We start from the raw sequence: 24,385 nt of genomic DNA, 5'->3' as shown, positions 1-24,385 counted from the left end.
TATCACCTCAGTTCCATTCTGAGCCTCGTGAACATGTCCTTTTGTGTTTATGGTAGATACACTACAAAACAAAACCACTCGGAATCAAGTCTTTCACATGCAGTTTATTGCTGGATCAATTATTGCAAGCTTGTCTCCCTGAATTTAATAGTATACATTCAAAGACTTTCAACATAACGAAATAGTACAATAACTGAACTTTTATTTAAAAAATTTAAAACCATTTTTCTTTGAGCAACTATTCTATACATCCCCTTGAAAGTTACATTCAGCATTACCAGAAGAAACCTGAGTGAAAAATGTAGAGTCAAGTTTTTTAAAAACAGATTTTGTAGAGATGTTCCTTCTCTGCAAATACTGTTTGTACAGTGCTTACTATTTAGCTATGTGGACAGCATTTGCCTGATTCCAGATCCTTAAATGCTATTTTAGTAAATGTATTACATTTTCACAGCTGCCCTCTGGTTAAGGCGCTGGTCAATTGAAGCTATTGCATAGTCCTCAGTAATACATTTTAAGATCAGAAAGCATATTTAAATTTAATGCACATCTCATTTAAAATATTTTCACATTCCCAAACATTTTAAAAATCTATTGTATGCAATGCTGAATATTATTTACAACATAAACAGAAAACAAAATGTCTGCACTTTTACACTACTAAAATCTGGCAAAATAAATCTTGGTATAGGCTTTTACCGAGCAGCAGTGAAATCAATAAGTAAAATTTCTTGCAACAATTCCATCTCAATTGAGAATTCTTAGTGAACATGATATGAGTCTGTCATGCTGCAGCTGTAATGTTTGGCACCAAACAACAGTACAAAGATTTAATTTTGCAGTCAAGATAATGTAAACCCTTACATGTGCCTTGTGGCAATTAGCTTTCCACAGTGGGGCTGCTCTCAAGGGTTGTAACTAGCTAATGCAGCCCTCTGAATGCAGAATAATCCCAAGTGTTCCTTTTTACATAAGGACACTGCAGAATGACTGCATAACTATGCATAAACCATAAATTCAACATACTCAGATGTGCCTTGCTGAACCATAACCATCTTGCATCAGATACATAGTACAAATAGAATTTGGTTTGTTTTTCATTTGCTGTACACTACCATATATTTGTCCAGAAGGAGAGCTACATTTAATGCAGAGACTGTTCTAGCAAATGTAGTATTGTATCCTAGCCTCAGAAGTTAAACATAACATTTAGAATTCTGACATGTCAAATGAAACCTGTGGAAATACAGTAGAGGTGTATGTACATTTAGGGTCTGGTTTCTCACTATTGGACTGCTTGAAGATTCCTGACAGGTTTTACACTTTAAACCTGTCTTTACAGGATTAAAATCACCCTGGAACATTCAATTCCCTGGGGAGAATTATGAAGAGACTTCCTCCAAAAATTACCTCCCATTAAAGAAAGTTGCGATTTAGAAAAACTCAAGAGAGGAACCATCAATGTTGATGTCTTAAATGAAAAAAACCTTGATAAATTTGAATATAGAAGTGTAAACTCACCAAATTGACTGTGTATAAATGTTATTTCAGCATGTAACAGATTGATATATTTGAGATTTTTCAACATACAAACCATGAAAGCCATTGTTTGCATAGATCCACCTCCCACTCAAAGTGTGTGGGGAAAGTACTGCATTCATGAAACAATATACTTGTTTGCTAGATTCTGAACATCATATGTTGTAAACTCTTGCTTTTCAACCATAGACAGATGTTCAAATAGTTGGTTTACCTTTTGACGTTCATTTTTGCTCAAAAGCAGCAGTACCACCTGGAAACACAAAAGTTTCAATCAACATTCAAGTTGGTAAACAACTCCTTTGAAAATGATTCCAATGAAACAATATTTGAAGGTGCATCAAGGATGCTGTAGATATTGACATTCATGGCGTGGTATTAGTGGAACAGCCGTATACAGTGTATAGAAAAAATGGGAACATACCTTGAACCTTTCCGCTTTGTGCAGGTGGGTCAAATGATGGTAAACAGCAATGGGGTCCTCTTGAAGTAGATGTTCATCGAGAGCTTGAATAATAAAAGTAAAGACATCCCCATCCAGCTTATTGCTCATGAAGGAAGGGAGCTTCTCTGGCTCTACACTGCAGAGCAGTTCAGCACACGCAGCAACATCGCCTTTTGCCCTTGCTGCGTTCAAGGCCTGGCCAAACTCGTAGGCATTTGTAGGCTCTAATGTAAATGTGTGTTCCACCTCAACGGTGTTGTTCATTTCTTCTCTGTCTATCTCGCTGGTCCTGTGCTCTGTGCTTTCAGTTTCCTCGTTGTCATTCACCTGCAGACGAAGAAGAATTCTTACTGGACTGAAAAAGTGAAGTCACAAACCAAAGCACAGGAGCAGCTGTCTCAGTTTTCTTGGGGACACTGCCTGAACCAGGCAAAACATACCTCTGTAACCATTCATTTGCTAACAGCACATGGCTGAGGACATGTCCTGGAGAAGGCTTCAGCTTTCTTGGCCAGTGAAACCCAGACCCAGATGACATGATGTGCAGCATGAAGTGCAGAATATTACATAGCAAAAATGTAGAGAAATATGAAACTACAAATCTAAAATGTGGACACTGACCCTGAAGCGAAAAGATATGAAAAAGAATTAGGTGTAAATGAGCTCCTCTACATCTTCTAGAGAGTGTAAGGAAGCAATTTTGGTCACAAAGCTACAAAACTAAAGACAAACTAATAAAACTTGCTAAAAAGTTAGTGTTAAAAAGGTAAACAGGCCTCACAATAAAATGTGTATCCAAATGTAATGAAAATTTAGACATTAAATGTACATATAAAGGACTTAAATGACCAATTAATTAAAACTGTAGGACTGATCATGAAATATAGTTTTATGAATTGGTTAATGAATCCACCCATCAAACCAGTAATTCTGGGCTCAGTGAAGCAACTAATTCTGACTGTACTGCGTTCCCACCTGAAGAGACAGGTGCTGAAGTGGCATCTTACCTCCTGGATGGGGACATTCCTCCTGCGTTTGTCCTGAGGGCTGGCAGACAGGTGCTGCTGCTTCAGCAGCCCAGTGACCTCTTGCAGCTCTCTCTCCGCCTCCTGCACACTGGGGTCCAAGCGCAGCAACTCCTGCAGGTCTGCACTGCAAGCAGCGTAGTCCTGCACACACACAGCATCCAGCTGCTTAGCACCTACACTGACAAGTGCTTCAGAGTCAAGCACAGCAAGCAAGAGCTCAGAATAGACTGGGCACTGTACAGTATGGCACAAACAGGAGTTCAAAATCTTAGAACTATGCTGAATACCAAAAGAAGCTGATCAGTTGTAACTGAAACAAAGTATTATTAATCATCAGAGTCATGGTAAGAAAATCAAAGTTTTTAGGAGCAGGTGTACTGGCATTTTACATTATTAATATAAAATTATATTAAAGATTAATATTTAACTGTGGCCACTATCAGAAACAATACAAATAGCATATGTAACACATGCTTTGCATGGCATTGCAGAATATGTCTTGTGGGATTCTGTTCAGTTCCTCTTGTAGAGCCTGGACAAACGTGCCTGTTCACTGGTCTCTTCGCCCTAGAAGCCTAACAATCTTCCCTGATCATCCTCCATGTTCAATGGTAATCAAGCCTGGCAAGTAGTGTATCCAGCACAGCAGCATCCTACAGACTGATGGCACGAAGGTAATTATTTATTTTGTCAAGTGGGGTTTATTGATTCCTTTCTGTTTTTCTCTCTTGATTTTCACTAGGTGGACAGCACAGTGCCACATTGGCTAGCACTGCTGTCTCACAGGGCTTTAGTCCTGGGCTCATGTCCAGAGCCGGAGTGCTATCTGCATGGAGTACGCAGATCCTCCCCATCTTCACATGGGTTTCCTCTGGGTGCTCTGGTTTCTTTCCTCCTACAGTCCAAAGGCGTGCTGGCCCTGGTGTGAGGGTGTGTCCTGCGACGGACTGGCGTCCTCTCCAGGGTGTAGCCCACCTTGCTCATGTTGCTTGCCAGGTAGGCTTCGGCTCCCCCGCAACAAAAAAAATCATCTCGTCATATGTGTCCCATGAGTTTTCCACTAATGCGGGGATTTAGTGTTTCGGCAAGTGTCACATAACTGTACGAGTCATGAATGCTCAAAAGGCTCCAACAATATTCAATCACTTTCCAAAATGTACTTTATTTATGCACGTACTGTATGTTTTCAGAAAACTAGAGTGATAAGGTTCTTTTGATGCCCCACTAATCTATATTTGTCTATTATATATTGAGGTACAGTATCACAGTGTACTGCAATGGGAGGGTGTTTGTGTAGTTGAAAATACTACATATATTAGTAAATATATAATGGTGAAAATATTAGATGATGGAACTGCTTGAAAGGAGCTGCTTTCAAATGTTAAAGGTTTTCCAATAAGTCAAGATTCCCTCAACCAAAAAACCTCCACCAGCCTATCTTAATAACTTGGAGATGTGCTTGGGCTTGCACAAGTGTAAATGTTCCAGAGGAGGAAAATAAAGTAAAAAACTAATTTGAGTAGTACGCTCATTAAAGAACTGCTGGATGGATTCTGAAATCCAGCTTTGCATATTTCCTCCCAACAAACATGTTTTGCAAACCAAAAAAGTGAAATACTTTACAGGAAATTGCTTAAAGCACAGTGCAACCTCATTAGACTTTAACAAATGTGCTAAGCCCTAAGAAGATCACTTTGCAGATTAAATCAGACTGTGTCTGGCTATTTTTTAATGATGTGGGATCAAAAGAATATCGCTTACTGTAGGTATTAAGGTATTAGTTGGAAAAGACAGGATTTATCATTAAAGGTCTGCAAAACAGGTATATGAACCTTCAACAAAGGCAAAAAAAATGGTTACACTGTTTAGAAGTGGGAGTGTGCATCAATTTTGTGACAGTACATTAAAAGATAAATGATTTCTAAGTAAAAGTGAAATGAACTCATACATTTGTAAGGATGTTTAACTTATATAAAGAAAACTGGCATGTTTTTGTGTTAAGATTCCCAGGGTTCACCAAAAAACACAGATCCCCACACTGGATGAAAAAAAAAAACAGTCAGAATCTCAGGATTGGATTGATGAAGATACCGAACTCACCTGTAACCCTTTGTAGGCTAGAGCCCTTCTGTAAAATGCTTTCTTATTTGAGGGCTCCAGTTGAAGTGCAGAATCACAGTCTTGTTTGGCTTCTGCAAACTGATCCAGTTTTAAATAACACAAAGCTCTAGAAACGGAACACAGAAACTTATTATTAAAAAGTGTTTACTTATTTAGATTACAGTTTGCTCCTTTTCATTTCCATTTACCAGATCACAGTCTTCTGTTCTTTTTGTAGGCTAAACAGTACTTACTGCAGGGATTACAGCCTGTTCTAGACATGACCGTTGTACAGTATTTCCAGATCACTACAAATACAAGTAGAAGAATGACTGTCCTCACAATGAAAAGGGTATTCCTCTGCCACACACAGTAAATGGTATGTGTACATGTCTTATTGTGGCTGTGTGAAAGGAGATCAAAGGGTATCCCAGGGGAAGGTCCTATTTTTATATCCCCATACTCTGCCTCTTTCAAAGACATTTGCTGTCTATAATCAACAACTTTACAAGCAAGAAAAGAAATGCTGAGAGAAATAAACAAGACTTTTACATCTTATTTTAATTTAACTTATTTCTTTTAACACTGGTTGTCCTGCTCATGACACCTTTTGATGTAGTCTAGCTTTTACAGCAGCTATATAAACAATGGTACGTATTTACTTCAGTGTTCAGGAAGACAAACAGTACCTGTTAGTATAAATAGCACACTCTTCAGGTTTTATCTTAAGGCATTCACTGTACTTTCCAAGTCCGGCCCTGTATTGGCTTTTCTTCACAAAATCATTTCCTTCTTGCTTCAAAGAAAGGAAAAGGGCATCAGCCTTTTCACCTTAAAGACAAAAATAGCAGGGTTGTTAAATGCAAGTTTAATCTGTTTGGCTTTGTGGAATAATGTGTTGTATCACATCCACTCCAGTTAAATCTGAATGTTTGAAAATGAAACTAAAATCATCTTGGCTTGAGTTTTTTTTTCTTTTAATTTCTTTAGAAAACAACAATCACATGGACCTGGAAATTATCCAGTGCTTTCAATGAAAGACAAAAGTGTAATAATGTTAATATACAATAATCCCAGTTTTAAAGACAATACAGCTAATATATGTATATGCTAATTATTAACCATTTTATATCTGAGAAGAAAGTTTAGGACTTATTTAGTAGTAGAGAATATGCAATGAAATTAGAAGTAAATTAACACACAAAATTCAGGGTTAAAACACATTACTTCCTTCTATGCAGTGGTTTCACTGGTTCAAACAGGTCTGACCACTGCTTTACCACAGGGATGATGCAGTTCTGTGTCACACGCTCGCCTGGCTAAAGCTACACCTCCCAGCCCCGATTAGAGACTCCCCTGGCACTGGGTGTTGTCAGTAAATAAAAAGATGAGCATTCAAGACTACTATCCCTCCTGTCCACTCACTGTTATTGTGCTTCTTGAGAAAGGCACATACATATTTATACACTTGGTATTGGGTAACATAATAGCCTATTATACTGTTACCGCTGTTACACTATTTAATTTAGTAAAAAGCTTTCTGATATTAATAAACAGTTTTTCCTGTGTTACAGAAAAAAATACATACCTATTTACTGTAGGTTCCAGTCCAAGAGTAAACAGTAAGGCAGGTCAGTATTCAATTTACTTTATAACATGTCATCAATAGAATTGCTGGTATAGGCATAGGAAAAACAGCCAACACAGTGTTTTCACTAATGAGAATGTTATAAATAACTGCCTTCACAGTCCAGGAAACCACCGAGTCTGAATCACTACAGCTCCACAGAACGTGCTCGAATGCAGTTTGGAAATTAAATGAATATAAATTCTAGTCCTATTCACTATGCAATCTCTCTCTGTGTTTTTCCATTGATCACTCTGTGGACGTGGATGTGGAAGACGGGAGTGACTAACAGTCTGAAGCTGGCGCGCGAGTTACCTGCTCGGCGCCGGACTCTACAGTCAGGTGGTACCTGTGTCCTGTGGTGCGCCGGCGCTCTCCGAGACCTGGCCTGTGCCCGGTGTTTGCTCCGATCTGGGCAACGGCTCCTGCCATCTGTGCTGCTGGGAGGACAAGGGCACCACTGGGATTGTAGGCAGGTTCTCTCTCCAGGCGTGACCGTCCTGTGCTATTAACAACCGTGAAATCCTTACAGGAAAAAAAAAACATCATTACTCACAAGTACAGGTTTCCCTGTGATGAACAGTGTAGTTGGATACAGCATTGACACATCCTGAAAACCCCCATATTATCTCCAGTATAATGTAAGTGTAGCAAACAATTCAAAAAATTGTCAAGACACACAGGAGGTATCTTAACTTCTATCGCTACATTCATTTCAACGTCTGACATAACACTATTGTAAACAAAATCTATTTGAACAAAGTGTTTCATTTATGCATAAATATAAATACATGTGAAGGTTTATAACAAATGTTTTAAATAGTGATGTGCAGAAATTGTTAACAAGTGGAGTTAGTGCAGACATTTTTTAATTTCTTAGATGAGAAAATATAACATACTTTTAAACTTCAGTATATGGTTGTTTTAGTTAAAGGATGTCAAAAATACAACTCAAAAAGAAAATATAAAAAAAACAAAACAAAAGAAGGAAGTAGAAAATAACTGACAATATAAAAACAATGATATTGAAAAGCATCAGAAAACATCTTACTTAAAAGATTCAGAAAATAAAAATCCTAGAGGTTCTTTATTCACACTTCAACTGCTTGGAATTTCATTTTTCTACAAAGCTACATTGTGAGCTAAAACCACACACTAGTTACAAATGAGAGGTGGCCTTGTTGTCCATCCAGCTCGTTTGTTTTGTTTTCAATAGCTAACTGGTCTGAGGTTCTCCTCCAGACATTTCTTGATAGAAGCCAGGGCAGATATTCCATTCTCTCTCAACACTTACTGTAAAGAGATGCCTCTTGTTCTCAATTTGAAAAGAACGTCCATGTAGCCCATGTGGAGGCAGACACTATAAAAAGCTAAAACTGAGTGGTCTGCTATACCTGTTAGCCTCTGTTTCAGAGCAGAATAGCAATTCTGACTCCAGCCACTAATGACTTGAAGCAGAGAAGGCATTTCAGACACTGTCCTGCTGCAGTAGAGGTGCCAAACTGAATTGCTGTTTAAGGGGGTTTTGATTCTTCTGGAAGCAGGCCCTTCTCCACAGTGAGGATGTGTCACAGTATGTACATCTGAAGCTGTGGCCTGTACCTGTTGGCACTGTCGCTGGCAGCCTGCACTCCCCGGTCGATCTGAAGCACAGTCTTATAATCCACGTAGGCCTGCCGGTAATTCTCCAGTGACTCATAAGCCATGGCTCTCCGAAGAAGGGGCTTGATGGAGAAAGGCTGGAGCTCCAAGGCTCTTTTAAAAACAGAAGAATGAGATCAGGATACACTATCCAAAGCAAGCAGGCTGAACCGAGACTGTGTGAAACAACCAGAACGCTTAGCCATACAGTATGTCCTGTGTTGGCACTATGGGTAAGAAAAAAAATACATTTGGCATAACATGACATATCTTTAATTGAAACAGAAACTAATTTAAAACGACTATTTATTTAGATCATAAACCCAGTTATTTAAAAAACAATTGCCACATAAATGTAGAGAAAGTAGTGCCACTTAAATGTATTGTCTAACACAATCAGCGAATACTACAATAAGAAGCCTTGAGTGTTTAGTATCATACGCAGAATTAAGCAGTTTCAGAGTTAATGCAACAGCTACACCTCACCAGAAAAAAACGAGTGGAGCTAACTGTTTATGGAAGTTCAACTCTCAAGAGATGGATTAAGAAGAACCAATTTCATTAACCAATGTTGGTTTGGAATATCTGGTTGTTTGCTCCAGTTAATTACAACAAATATTAATGGGCAATTTGCCCAGTTTGCTCTTACTAGAAAACATATCCTGGTCCCATGGTCTGGTAAAGTCAGCGTCACTGCATGTTTAATGTCAACAACATAAAATAATCAACACAACAGAAAAGGTCACAAAATATGAATTCCTGTCAAGTGTTTGGCTGTAACCCATGTGAATGTTTAGGCTCATGGGTTGATCTCTACGGACCTTCTAAACTATATCAGCAATCTGCCTAGATTCATGTAAACAGCCCCCTTGTCACGTGACTCAAGTCCTAACCTACACAGTCTGCCATGGTAATGGAAAGCAACAGCTAAGGTCTAGCCACCCTGCACAAACACAGGAAAACAAAGGTAATCGTTTCACTCTTCACGGTACTTGATATGGTATTTATGACACCATTTATTAACAAGATATTAGCCTCAAACAATTTCAAAATGCAGATCACAGGGACATACTTCCTGTTATAAATGAGAGTTTAACAAGATGTTATGGCTTTAGCTAATCTCGTGTCCTTCAGAAATATCTATTTAATACACACAGAAGCCTCCTACTCTGTAGGCTCTGTGTTTAGCACAAACCTCATGGCAGTAATATCACTTCAAATGACTCCTGGTTCATGACACACAATACTTTCTCAGGCACCTTCGCAAGTACAGTCACAAATACCTTCGCTTAAACAGACTTCGGATTTAATGGGCAAAAGTAGGTAAAGGGAAGGTTTTCCACAAAAGGGACACTACTCTTGGTCTATGTGTGCCATTCATCCTCTTGCATCTAAGTGTATTCACTATGACGAGTATCAGATTTTGTGATATCTTGCTCAAAAAAGTGTAAAGAAGTGAAAAACCAAGGCCTCAAAGGGTGGTGAACAGAGAAGAAGAGTACATTTGAGCATGACTGAGAAATTAGAATCTGAAGTGTCTGTGAATCGAGTGCGTGAGGAATACTGTCAAAAATCTGTTTCAGATATTTGCAAGATGAAGGTTACGTTTGTTGTAGCTAAAGCTGAAAAATGATGAACCACAACAATATGAACCACAACAAAGAAAACAGGCACTGTCCCAAGAAAGCATATTAAAAGTGGCTCATGAAAACATCACCCCACGAAGGGGCATTCATTGCTGGCAAGAACAGCAATGCTATTGTGGTGTAAACGTCCATAGTGTTGAAGTGAGATGTGCAGACAGTACGCTGCCCAGGCACACGAAATTGAATTTCAAACACAGTGAAGGGTGGCTTTGGCAATTTTGTAAAGGTCGTGGTATGGCGAATAAAAATAACCTGTGGTGAACCTTTGAGTGCACATACTGAAGAGACTGAACTGTTTCACAAGAAACTAAACAAGTTAATCTAAGCCAGAGGCATCATATTCCAACTGTACAATACCGATGACATTTGTCTCTCAACAATACAGTATATTAATTTCTTACAATACAGTGTAATAGTATGTTATTTTTCTAATCATTAATAATATTCAGTAAACATATACACCACTAGTCCAATAAACCATGGATGTACTGTATAACCCTTACGAATGTGACACGGCTTACAATTATAGGAGGTACCTACCCACAATGACTCAGTCCGTCACAAACACACAAACATTCCTAAAACCAACATTGGAAAACTGTCTGAAGATCTCTTACTGCTGCCCAGCAGTAAAAAAAGCAATGGTTCTTGTACAAAATCCAAATTTTACAACATATCAAACATACTGTTCTTTCAACTACATAAAAAATGCAAGGAAAGGAAAAAATTCTGTTTAATTATTATTTCCCAGTTACAAAATTATGTTTAAATGTGTAAAACATATTACGAATGGGTTCACCTCAATTTCATTTTCTTGGGTTTAGAAAAGAGACAATTCCTGATTTTAAGTAGACAAACAGGTCAGACATACATCTAATTCTTTCTCTCTCTTTAAGTGAATATACAGAAGTATTAAGGATTTTCAATGAAAGTAAACCCAGCTGTTTTTCTAACTGAAGTAATCTTTCAAAAGTTAGGGCCTATATTTTTTTTTTAATGGTTTACGTACATTTAGTAAAATTATTAATTAAACCATTGAAAAATGGAGAGCTGCTCTTTTTATGAGACCTATCTCTAAGAACTCTCAGAACAGAAAAATCTGTAGTAATTATGGAAGATTTGTAGTAGCCATTTACTGGTGAAAATTGTCACTGGGACTATCACACACATAAAAGAACCTCGGTTCAATATATGGTCTTTAGACAGATGACAGTGTAGCTCTATGAGCTTTTACCTTTTACAGTCTTGAATGCACTCAAGACTGTTCCCATCCTTCAGATGGCATGCAGCTCGGTTTGAGTACAGAATACTGAGGTCTTCTGCACTGTCGATACCTTAAAAAACAGTTACAAAGCAGTTATTTATTATAAAATGCTTACAAGGCAGAACAATAATCAATTTGCTCTATTCACATCAACAGTTTTCAGCAGGACCTCCCTAGATGCTATAGAGGCTGTGGCATCTTGTTGTAATATGTTTTAGCATGTACATGAATATGTACAGAGTGAATGCTTAAAATAAACTAGGAGTTTGGCTTCTAACAACACAAAAAAACAATGCACAAAATGTAAGCTTAGTAATGGTTTACATTGCATTGAGGCTTTTAAGAGTTACTGAAAACAGAATCCTGGCCAAACTGTGAAATGAGATTTTTTTACTAAATGGATGCCCTTCAACAGCATATGAAGACTGCCAGATGCCGATTTTGTTTTTTGATAAATGGACTTACCAACCTAAAATCCTTGGTTTAGCTGAACAAAATCCGGATTACAGAAATATCTGCTGTGTTAATATGAAGTTCACTTAACATAATGAATCGACGGAAAATGCCAGCGCAGTATTATGTCTGTAAGCTCTTAAAGCCTTTTAAAATACATATGAAGCAAATAATGAGGTACATGATGTAAAAAATTAGTAATTTATTTACTGACTCGGGTTGTCCACCTGAGATTCCTTTGCAACAATTTGGAGGGAACCTTTCAATAATACAGCTACATGGCAGCAACCAAACAAGTGAAAAATCCTCTGATCTCTCAGTTCATGGGGGTCTTTACAGCCCTATGCAGCCTAGAGGCTTCATCGCGAGGAATCTGTATAAAGCATCAGGGGAGAGGGCCAAATGAGAATGCTGACTGGTGCCAATCAGCAGTTCACACCTGTATTTCTGCTACAAAAACAATGGCATAGTAATCAAAGAGCCCCGGTGGCCATTTTAAAATCTTGCCACCTCTTACTTTCTTGCAGTTAAAAAAAATGCCATGAAGAACGATTTCCCATTCTAGATGTGTTAGTATAGCCTTGGATGTTTTCTCCACACAGGGCACTGTAGTAGTGTGAGCCCACTTCCCCTTAACTGATTTAGCATTTTAGCCCATAGACACATGGACCTCGGCACTCTGGGAACCAGAATGGGTGATATCACACAAGGTGCTGGTTGAGAGAGATGGTCACAATGTTCTCAATGATGGGAGACTGCAGTCCCCACAGTTCGCTTTCTTTCAGGGGAAATCACAAAACAGAAATCGAACTCTGCATCTCATATCAATGAACACTGCTGAAGGTGGGCTGGACCGTCATTGATAGTGGTGCGTCAAACGAACTATATTTCTGGTTGCAATTTATGTAAGGTGAATTGCACACTGACAAAACTTCAGAGTCCCTTGCCGAAAAAATTCTTGACTGTAATGAGGATCAAATTTGTTTAGCTCTCAGATGGTGACTTGTATACTGCGGGATGAAGCTCAGGACTCATAAATTATCTTGATTACTATACTATAACTCTGCTGGACAAAGACACGCCCTTGTAATAATATATGGTTTGAATCATTTTTTCAAGGTTGAAGCAAAATCATCTCTGAGTGTATTTCTGTTTTCAATTTTTGCATTATTCAAAGATAATACATTTGAAAGATAACACAACTTGTTATACATTGTTGTCCCATAATGAATTTGTTCATCTGCAAATCAGCAGTCTCATCAAACAAGTGAAGAAAAATGACAGGAATTCACGGAGGAACTGTGAATTAAAGCACTTGTGAACATCTCAAATAAATTATTTTTTTAAAAATAAAACAGCAAAAAAGATTAGTTTTAGACTTACAATTTTAACACCCAAGATGTTATTACACTTAGATTTTAAAAGTCAAGACCATTTAAAAAAAATAATTAGCTGTGATTCCAATTGATAACGTGTTAGTTATCATCTGTGGTATCTCCAATATTAAGGTAAATGGCTAAAGTGGGCAAAATTGTCCTCCTTTACTCAATTTATCTTGAAACTCTCGTGGGCTTAAAACTTTTATTTTACTGATGGCAGTTTTACTCTTCAATTAATTGGTTTTAAACTGGTTTTAGAGAAGGTTTTTAATTAAAATAAAAATTGGTTTTAAAGAAGGCATGGCACCAGAAGTGGATACCCACTCATTTTTCATTACTTTCTCCAACTCACTATGCTGATATGTTTTAATCTGGTCTGTTAAATACTGTTACAGTTTTACTGCCATTATTTCCTTGTTGGACAGCTTGAAATGCTTTACATTTCTCTTTCCAAGGTATAAGAAGACATCAGAACTATTCAAAACATGTTATGTAGCTAATTACTTCTCTACTGCTTGCACAGCACCCTTTGAACCGAAATTCATAACATACATTCTTCATGTCATTCAAGATAAAACTCCTCAAAGCATGTACTATGCTTTGAGGAGTCCTATCTTGAATGACATGAAGAAAAATATTTAAGCCATGACAGGTGCGAATCCATTGATACTGGCTCCTTATTATGTAATACAAAAAAGGAAGAAAAGGGTAGTCATTTAGAAAAGCACGTTTTGTTATATGGCCGCATATTTTTTAAATCATTATATTTTCATCCGGCATGTGCCCTTAAAATCTGTAACAGGAGATCAACCAAAGTTAAAAACATTCCTGGCTGTTTCTGAAATTACTTTTCAAAGAACTGATAAAAGACTCTTTATGCAAAAGAATCTTAAAGTGGTAATTCAATACGCCCATGGCTAAGTAAAGCAAAGAAAATGGACTTACCGGCCTCAATAAAGCCACCAATGGCCTGGGTGTACTTATTCAAGGCATCAGAAAATTGTCCATTCTTGAAAAGCTCGTTGCCTTGACTTTTCAGCTTAGCTAGTTCCGGGGTTAGGGCCCCAGAGATGACGTCGGGCCTGCTGCTGTCAGTACCTGGGGCACCAGAACTGCTCTGATCACCTACACAGCTCCCATTCTCCTGCGCTCCATTCACCAGCCCCTGGTCTGCAGACTTGCTGTCTCCTTGGGCCCTGGACGTTTCCCCACTGGCTCCTTTGCTCTTCTCTTTCTGGAGCGCAGGTGACGTCTTCGTCTCCATCCTGGGGCCCCCATCTCCTCTGCCGGGAAACTTTTTATTTGCGTTCCCCATTTCTCCCTTCACAGCAGGACTGGCAGTCTCTCCACCCACATGCAGGCTGCCTTCTGCTGTAGGAAATGCAAGAAGACACGCCCACAGGCCCAGTCAGTGATTACGTCACTGTGTGGGAAGGCCTACTGCAGCCCTGCACACAGGGGTGTGAGGAAATGACACTAAAAGCTTGATGGATGTGTAACTAAGGTACATGGCTTTTAATAGTGAAATATTTCTAATACAAGGTCTACAGGATATTTGTTCAAGGGAGTATCTTTGTTTCTCCCTTTAATCTACACCTTTTTGATGTTGCAGAAATGAGTGATAAATGAAGGAAGCCCGTCTTTTTGTGGCTGGCTAAGAGATCAGCAGATCCTGAATCAACTGGTTGCGGCTTTGCTAAGGTTGAGTAACCCTTTCAGAGCCTCACAACAGCACACAAATGTCTACTTTACAGTATCATACCCTAATCACATTTTGAAAAACATATTTGCAGGGTCTATGAGGTAAAATACTGAAAGCTCAATGTCTGAACTTCAGGAAAGAATAGAAACTTAAATTTGATGTGCCCTAAAAACTAAATACTACTGATACCTCAAGCTTTATTAAACACTAGAACAAAATAAATGTTCCCATAAAATGAATACCTCTTGTCAAGTAAGATTTTTAAGCACTGCAAAGTAACAATGTCAGAAACCCTAATATTATTAGCACACAGTAAAGAAAAAGTAGACTAAGATCAGTTTAGGAACCGCCTCCTAACTTGAGCAATTTTAACGGTGTGATGCATCTGTCTGACACAACAAACATCTTCTTTCAGCTTTCTCAATTCCCTTTTCCACATAACTACGCACAACCTCTCAACAGCAGTGTTTTCCCAATTCCAGCTCCGCCATTAAGCTTATGACCAAATCCAGGCGTTTCACAATCACTTCAGAACAGATGACAAAATGTGTATTAAGTATTGAGCAATAGATGTATAACACAACGCTGGAAACTGAAGCTATTGATGACTGCTTAAAAACAATAATGGTACTAGGAAAGGCACCAGGTCATGTAAGGCTGTTTCTGAAATGTCAGAATTATAAATAATTATTGAATTAGAATTAGAAAATGACAGACATTAAGCGTATGTTCCTCAAGGAAGCACCTTGGGAGTATGGAGACATCCCATTGTTCTTACAGCCTCTAATAGCTTTGCTTACCCACTTGATCCAGAACAAACAGCTCTGGAGTTCCTGTGCTGATTATTTTTGAAAATCATGAAATAAAGAAATAACGAATCAAACCTTAATTACATGCTGTTTAATGAAAGGTACCAGTCCAGGAATGTGGAGGTTGGTGCTCACCTTCCTCTCCCTGTTCCTCAGACTCGTCTACTTCTTCAATGACAATCCGCTTCCCTCTCGGCTGCGGTCCGGATTCTCCATCTTTCACTTTTTCTTCAGCTTCACACAGGAGGTTCTAAGGCAGTCATGAGGATGGAATGATTTATTAACCACATAATACCTTCTGCCACTTTACAAAATAGCAAGATACAATCTTAGCATCATCTGATATTCAAGCCTACATTAATTAGTGCTGCATTTTAGCCACAGTAATTTATATTGTGAACATATTTATATTGGTTCTCCAGTTCACATGCATCACATTTCTAAATTTGTGGTTCCATTTAGTTGTGAGGACATTAAGCCTATTAGATTTTAACCAGTAATATTAAGAATATCAAGACCATTGGCACCATTAAATAGATGGGACATTGATTCACTTTAATCTATTTGACAGGGATATATAATCTTTGTCAGCACAATACATTTCAAGAAGAAACGACCACAGCGCCATCTGCTGCAGTACCAGAGCTACTGTAGCACCACTGCAGGTATTCCCTGTAGTACTGCAATAATCTCTTGTTTGGACTTTAAGAAATAAAGACTTTGAATTGTCAGAATTTACAAATCAGGAAAAATCGCATTTATGCCCAAAGCACTGACGAAATTAGACCAATGTGTAGTTGCTTACCTTTGCGATCAAATTATGTGGTTCAGCACGCAGCACATTCCTCAAATCGTCTACAGCTGCCTTATAGTTTCCCTGGTGTTTGTACACAGTAGCACGCCGCAGAAGTGCTGTAAAAACAACACTAAATTGTCACATATTTGGCTGTTTGAACTGCTAGATCAACTATGTTTTGCAATTGAAAACTGATGGGGCTGATAAGAACACATTGTGCCTACATATTTCTTGTTATGAAATCAATGCAAATAATTTCGTGTCTTCACCATCTCTGTCTCAACTTGGAAGACACAGAATGAGAAAGATATTTAGAAATAAGCAACAACATGAATGATGTTTATTGTATAGCTTGTTTACCATTATTCAAGCAAGCAGTGTGAAAGTGGGCTCATACCTTTCAGATTGTTTGGCTCCAGTTCTAATGCTTTTTGACAGTCATGGAAAGCATTATTCCAGTTCTGAAGATTAATCTCTGCCTGAGCTCTGTTGTTGTAGGCAGCCACTGTTGGCATCACAGAGAGGCTCCTGTAACAAGCAGTGTATTAGCTACTGAAGAGGTCATGAAGCACTGGCGCAACTTTGGCAATGGAGTATAAATAGGACGTAAGAAAGATTACAAACAAGAGGGCTATCGGAACACAGAAGAAAAGTCACAAACAAGAGAGGGCCTTCAACCCTTTGGGCTGTTTCTTAGAAGAAGCCAGGATATTGGCTTCAAGAACATGGTAAGGTAGCTTGTTTCATATGCCCAGTCATCCTACCAGCTCAGTCAAAGACTTCCACTTAGCAAAATACCATCATAGACATTAAACTTTTAATTAAAAATCTTATATCAAGAATTAAAATAAGATTTCTTAATTTGGCCCTTACATAATGTATATTAATAAAATGTCATATAATAATACTGATATTTTTAAGACCCATTATTACCTCATGAACTGAAACGTAGAACCAACATTGAGACAGATACTCGACTGAAAAGATTGCACATAATAAATATACTGAGGGACATTAAAAATAAAAAAAGGACAGAGGTATTAAAATTTGATTGAAAAAAAAACAATCCATGAAATTAATTAAATTTGTCCCTTTCAGGTTTTGCTGTATTTAAGGAAACATCATAAGCTTACCTGCTCATTTCTAGGCACAGCCAGGGTACTGCATATGGCACTCATTAATTTATTATCAGAAAGCTGTGCATTCTTGGTAACTAACAGCATGGGGACAGCTGTAGTACAGGGGGAAAGGCAGGACAGCACCATTGACAGGACACCAGGACAAATTAAAGACACCACTAAACCTAGCCAGTCTGTCTTTGGAAGGTGGGACAAAACTGCAGCCTGGAGAAAACCCACACAATCATGGTTAAACGTCCAAACTCACACTGAACAGGTCCCAGGAGTTGTGAGGCAGCTGTATTAAATACAATGCCGAAACAGGATTCATTGTGACACTTTGAACAAGCCAGGACATAGAAGTTAATTACCACTTTTATGAACATTGCCAGGGCTTTCAACACCTTACATGAATAACCAGTCTTCAACCTAAAAGGAAAAGACTGACAATCATTTGACACTGACCTTGTGTAGTACACCACAGCTTCTTCATAATCTTTAGCTTTGAAAGCCTCATTGCCTTTATCTTTCTCCCGGTTTGCAAGGAGCTGTTTTTCCTTTTCAGTCAATGCTGGGAACAAATATTAAACAATAACCATTTACTGTATTTATAAAGGAACAAACCAAATAATTTAACCAAATTTAAATTTAACCAAATAATTAATAAATTCAGAAACGGGACAAGAAATGATATCTGCAGAAGAAATGGTCCCAGGCAGAACACACTGCAGTGACCGTTAGCGAAGATATTGTCTTATAGAGCGAATGAACAAAAAGTACTTATTATGAAAATAATATTATTAGAGTTGGAAGTCAACTTCAGAGACTTGCCATGTAAAGCTTGATTCTTTTAAACCAATTCCATTAATCCAGACTGGTTTAATCAGTCTTAATCTATGATTGTTACCTGTGGGCTTTACCTGACAAGATGGTCTTAACGATAAGGATTTAAAGGCAGCAACTGAATGAAAGATTTAGTCGATTTCCATTAAAAGGGGAAAGTATATCAGAATATACTACGCACTAATGAAAACAGAGCAGAATATGATTTTTTAAGCATAATTTCCTAAATATAAATTTATATAACTACGTGAAAGGGTTAATTAAACCAATATACTGTAAAAAAATGTGAAACACTGAAAAATGAAGCAGAAAATTAATTTACTACATGTATACACTGTACAGTGGAGTATAAATGTACTCAATACACAGTAATGACAACAGGTGTTTTTAGTTTTATTCATAATTCATCTATGTAAAGACGTTTTGCAGTTTGCCCAAAGTTTTGTCATGCATCATTAATTTTGTCATGGTTTCCAAAAGACTAAATTCATATATGTCTGTGTTTAACCTCAATTTCGTGTTTGTAAAAGCAAAGAAAGCTAATTTGAAAAAATCATCAAGGTTAAACAATTCTGAGTGTTCACACAACATAATGAGGAAATAAAGGTTTTAAATAAGGTCTAGGAAACACTATAGAGCACATGGCAGCTCTTTAGGGAGACTTAAATATTTATTCTGACATTTCACCTCTTGTGTCAATTTGTCGTTTCACTTTAGGAAGACCATGATTGATGACTGCTGAAGAAAATTCTTCTTTGACGTTTCCATCAATTTTGGAACATTCTTTGTCAGCATCAAACCTGTAGATTACAGAACACAGCCTGCTTAACGTACAAAGGCCTGGGAATGCACAGCCAAGTCTCAGAATCTCCTATATGACTGTTCTACGGTGTAGGTCGTGCTTGGTCTCTGACAAGCTGAAATGCATTCCACTACTGTCTATTGAGGATTTCTGTATTCTACATCAGCTCCCTGTGACTCCATATTGCAAAGATCCATGACCAACATTCCTAGTATTTGTCTTTCTAAGTAATGTGACTCAATACGTTCTTCATATTTATGGCTTTTACTGTTTGTTGTTTATTGCACAGTGTCCTTCCAATGCAGTAGAACTGGATTATAAACTTGATCTCACTTGTCCCATTCTCTGTAATCCAGAGGAACAGCCCTCTTCTTGGTTTTACTTCTTCCATCAGTAGCTTTACTCTGTAAATAATGAACAATATTTAATAAAAACATTTCCGCTTAATATACACAATTAGTCTAGCACTACTGCACACAACCAAATGTTAACATAACTCAATACACAGACCCTATCTGGAATAATGGGTCTAACTGGCAAAGGGAATATACTCTACTGAGTCTCCGAAATTTGCTCTATAAAGCTTTTCAAATTCAACAAACAGAAAGACAGCATAAGAAAACACAAGAGAGAGAGAAGGAGGTAGGAATGATAGGAATGGAAGTGTGCCAGGAGAGAGGATCAGATTCTGGCTATGCATCCAGTTTATAGAAAGGGAGATTTAACACTGGGTTTTATTCTTTTAATTTAGGATGCAAGGTGTCTCTCTCTTGTTAGCCTTCTTAGGCTGTTATATAGGACTTCAGGTTACAGAGCTAGCATTCTGAGTTTCTGGGTCTGTAAACGTTAAGTCTCTGAGAAGCCCTGTTTTATAAATAGTATAACTGTTATGTGTGTTTTTGTTATGTTCTGTAACATTTTGCCTCATTTAGTTGTGCTGTTCTTGTGATTGTTAATAAATACTGTATATATTTTAGTTCATGTTTGCTGATTAATTAACTATTCTTTTCCCAGAAATGTGATTTCTTGTGCACCCTTATTTCCTCATATGCATCCAATTCGCAAAAATATCCAACATTTTACCTGATTTGAAGCGACACAGAAATTTGACCCACGCACTAGGGGCACATTTTCTGCATCATGCAACACAGACAGATGTTTCATCTCAGCTTCATTCTGTTTAACTTCATTTTCCCAGTTCTGTCAGGAATGTAAAAATAAAATTAGTGCATTTGTTTTCATACCCAATACCTGATGTGTTTTGACTGGCACGAAGAATTCTATACTTTATCAGAAAATCTGTTCTTTATACAAAATAACCAAATTATGTACTTTTTGCCTTGCAATACTTAAAGTGAAATACAGAAAAAATAAAGAGAAGTACAAGCAAAAAACATGCAACTACAAATTGATAATGGCCGGGATAACCACCACTTTACTGTACAAACAGCTATCCTAATGATGTACAGTAGGTACTGTATAATCATACAGGGTATTAGATGGCTTTCAAATTGCTGAAAATCAGTGACTTGGTCACCTCTTTTGAACATTCTACAATTTCTGAAATATCTAATGAGATCAAAGTTGCCATCTTCCATGTGTGCTTAGGTGATAGAATAAATCAGGCGGTGAGGGAAAAAAATAACAGGTCCAGCATAGAAATCCTATACAGGTTTTGGATTAGCACGTCCTTCATACTGTCTAATTAAGACACTTGACTTTCAGATCTGTAGATAACAACAGCCATGCTAATAGCTCACCCCACCTCCAAGGCCCTCTTTAAAACCCAGTTTTTACAAAGCCAGCCCGTGAAGCTCACCTCTCCACACATACCTTTAAGTCTTCAGCAATTTCTGCCCAATCCCCCGCAGGAAGGCTGGCCGCTGTGGCCGGAGGTTGATCTTTACGAAGGGCCCGGCTTTTCGGGTCCAGTTTTTCAATGCGTTTCTCACAAAAGTCTATGAGATGAGGATAGAACCCCTCCTGCCCAGACCTTCAATATAAATCACATGGGAAAGGCCACATTCACGTCCGCAACGTTTCACATGAACATTCCAGCCTCATCGATTTTTACTTAATGTTATGAAGTGAACAACACAAGATTAAGGAAAAATAAGATTTTGTACACTTTTTATTTAGATATAGAACTTTAATGAAGGTTTATGAGTCCATGATTGGTGAAGGCCAATGGGAAATGTGGCCAGGACCCAACATTTCAAGAAATGCTCTGAGTTGTGACCACAGAGAGTCAGGACCTCAGTTTTACAACTCATGAACAGGATAATGCCTTTTTACAGTACAGTGTCTCCGTCACTATACGGAGGCACTAGTATAGTGACTGTGAGCGCCACCTGCTGGCCCCACTAACACCTCTTCCAGCAGCAGCCTTAGTTTTTCCCAGGAGGTCTCCCATCCAGGCACAGGCCAGGCTCACACCTGCTGGGCTTCAGAGGGTTGCAGGGCGATACGGCTGCTGATAGGGTATTTATTCCATTCAGAGCCCTAAAAAAGTTATATATTATATAAGGGCAAAACTGACTGAATAGGTGGACAGTCTCTATAAGGGTTTGAAAGCATCAATTAGACATACAACTAGTTGACAGTGCAGTATCTTATATGATCAAATGTAAGACTGAAACCCCCTCCTTTTATATAATTCAGCTTAGAATCTAAAAAAACTTTAAATTTGATTATGACAATAAAATAGACAAATTGACAATACCAACTCATTTTTACCTCAACACTCTGAGTATCCTTCCCAGGTGCTTCACATCAGCGCAGTTCTGTATGAAACCATAGTCCAGCTGCTCTATGGGAACTTGGGTGCTCTTTGTTTCCCCCGGACCCAACAGAGAAGAAACCTGCTCTGTACTCATGCTGACGGTAAGAACCTACCAACACAATAACCGATACACTGAAACCAAGGCATTTCTACAGCAGGTTCACTAATGCTTACCAGTAACACAGTGGACAGAAATGCTTTTAAAAACACAGTGGATTAATGGAAACTCGCTAGGCACTGTGCACTGGCTGTAAAAGCTAACTATGAGAGATTACTTCCACAGGTTTTATTTTGTCTACAGATTAACTCTTACTTTCTGAAAGAGATCGTACTTCAATACCTCCCTACAGTTTAACTTTTAATTTTAACTCGCGAGGTTCGGTGATGAAAACCTAAAAAAAAACATTTCAGTCTTATTGCATGCTAAAAAATATCTTCAAGAATTATAGATTAATTATTCTCTCTTTAATTATTAATTGTACATTTTTGGTACAAACGGGATGCAAAACTGTTTACGAATCGTTAGTAAATCATACAATTTTACGAGGATGTTTAATTTGCAACAATCCCTCAGTTAATGCACTAATTTTAGTGTTAAGTAATTATTACATTAATTATTGAACGTTCCGGAATCAAACATATCACAAATTACATAAAAACGTGATGGGAACTATCAGGAATTGTCAAAACACGTGTTTGATTAAAAAAAAAGACTAGTAGACATTACTTAACCAAACGAAAGCTCCAGAAAACGCGGCAGTGATGAATTCAAACAGCCAACTGCAAATATGTAACTTTTTACAGCTACAGCAGTTAAAGCCAAAAACTGCTCCACTGGCTTGGTAATGAATGATATGGCTTGGTAATAATGTTAATAAAGCATTTAATTTTATACAGTATACGTATTAAAAGTCCCGGGATTCGACCACCGACTTGGGAGTAAAACCATTTTGAAAAACTTACCCAAGACCAGACGAGCGATTCGACAGTTGTGTCTCAGGCGCCTGCCCACAAACGACGTTTATACAAATCAACAGTTTTATTATCTCTGAACTTTATTTGATGTTTCCCAGGCACGACGTGGGTCTTCGGGCAGGCGCTGTGAAGAAACCCGAAACCGGGCGATCTCAGCAGTTCGGCGTCGGTTTCTCCTCCAGCTGAAAAGCGTTACGTTACCGTGGCAACCGAAGGCCTTCCTCTGTTTCTCGACTCAAGCAGCGGCGAGACTAGGTCGGAGAGCAAACCGTGAGGCGAAAGGAGGCCGAATTCATATTATACACTGTCACTTTGATCTGGGTATCAAAGTCCGCCTAACAAAAAACAACAACAACCGCTTTCTACTGCTACGCATTCCATATTCACGGTCATTCGTAAGTTAGGCATCGGGATACCCACACCTGCAATTAAAAACAAGTCACAGAAACAAGTCACAGAAAGAGAAAATCCGTGTTTTACAATACATGTGTACGTCGCCATTTATTCCAATTCAGAAGCATGAATGAGTTTTTAAATATTTTTTTTTAGTCGTATCTACAAATACAATCGTTCTTCCGCTGATAATTTATGTATTTTTTTCCACCTAGCGTGGGTTTAAAAAACGTTGTCGATACTGTTATTATTAGGAAAATAATCAATTTTTTGTTAGCCGGTGCTTCCACATTTTATAGAACAGACATGACAAAAGTAAATTTATTAATCTGTTTCGCATTTCTTATCGACAGTGGAGTGTCCAGAAAATCGCTACATAAGTGTAAGGAATTATTATTATTATAATCTGTAACAGTGTGGCCACAGCTGAAGTCTACAACAAGCTGCAGTTCCAGCTGTGCACTGAATACTGAAGCCCTCTTGTGGGATTCCATCCCATCTCTGACCAGTGAACAAGCACATACCTGCTCACTGGTCTCTGAGCCCTAGATGGCACACATTGTCCCCACTCATCCCTCAAATGCTCACTTGGGTATCTATGGCATGACCTTTATGCTGATAACCTCACAAGCAAAGCTGTTGCTACACAAGAAGCATTGGGATGTTGTGTCGTCCTGCTGGAATCTTGTGCTTCTGGGTAAGCCTACAGAAAGGGTGATCCATGGACAAGGCGATAATGACACAGGTATGAATGACGCAGTATCAAACACTTTATAGTGTTCCGGTCTGATTTACTTCCTCTTTAATTCGGAATTAGAATTGCTGATTATTTCTGCCCTACCTGCCCGATTTCGAGTAGCCAATTACACGTTTTTCATGTCTCATTTCCCAGCTCCATGCCCCTTGACCTCACGCAGGGCAGAATGAGGAAGTGCGGATTGACTCCGCCAGCCCATCCTCCTTCGAGCCACTTGACCTTAACTCTTCCTAGGCAACACCGCCTCCTACTGGAGGATCAGCACCGATCGGAAGAGTGGCTCGTC

The 24,385-nt window shown here is 38.3% G+C and overlaps 1 protein-coding gene across 1 annotated transcript; it reads right to left on the bottom strand.

Moving 5' to 3' along the window:
• Nucleotides 1–89: 89 nt before the first annotated feature.
• On the bottom strand, nt 90–23,077 carry LOC148651030 (sperm-associated antigen 1-like). The gene is made up of 19 exons (XM_088600802.1): nt 22,938–23,077; nt 21,929–22,083; nt 21,026–21,185; nt 20,276–20,392; nt 19,526–19,596; nt 19,078–19,190; nt 18,013–18,118; nt 16,827–16,957; nt 16,439–16,545; nt 15,769–15,883; nt 14,068–14,493; nt 11,261–11,360; nt 8,342–8,494; nt 7,089–7,264; nt 5,802–5,943; nt 5,113–5,239; nt 2,992–3,153; nt 1,964–2,311; nt 90–1,792 (listed from the first exon to the last, which is right to left on the bottom strand). The coding sequence occupies exons 2-19, from the start codon at nt 22,066–22,068 to the stop codon at nt 1,658–1,660; spliced, it is 2,829 nt and encodes a 942-aa protein (XP_088456928.1). The 5' UTR covers nt 22,069–22,083; nt 22,938–23,077; the 3' UTR covers nt 90–1,657.
• Nucleotides 23,078–24,385: the final 1,308 nt, after the last annotated feature.

The sequence above is a fragment of the Lepisosteus platostomus genome, chromosome 12 (genome assembly GCF_059453375.1).
Source record: "Lepisosteus platostomus isolate fLepPlt1 chromosome 12, fLepPlt1.hap1, whole genome shotgun sequence".
Classification (NCBI taxonomy): domain Eukaryota; kingdom Metazoa; phylum Chordata; class Actinopteri; order Semionotiformes; family Lepisosteidae; genus Lepisosteus; species Lepisosteus platostomus.
The sequence above is the reverse complement of the archived record's forward strand: the minus strand, read 5'-3'. Positions and strand labels throughout refer to the sequence as shown.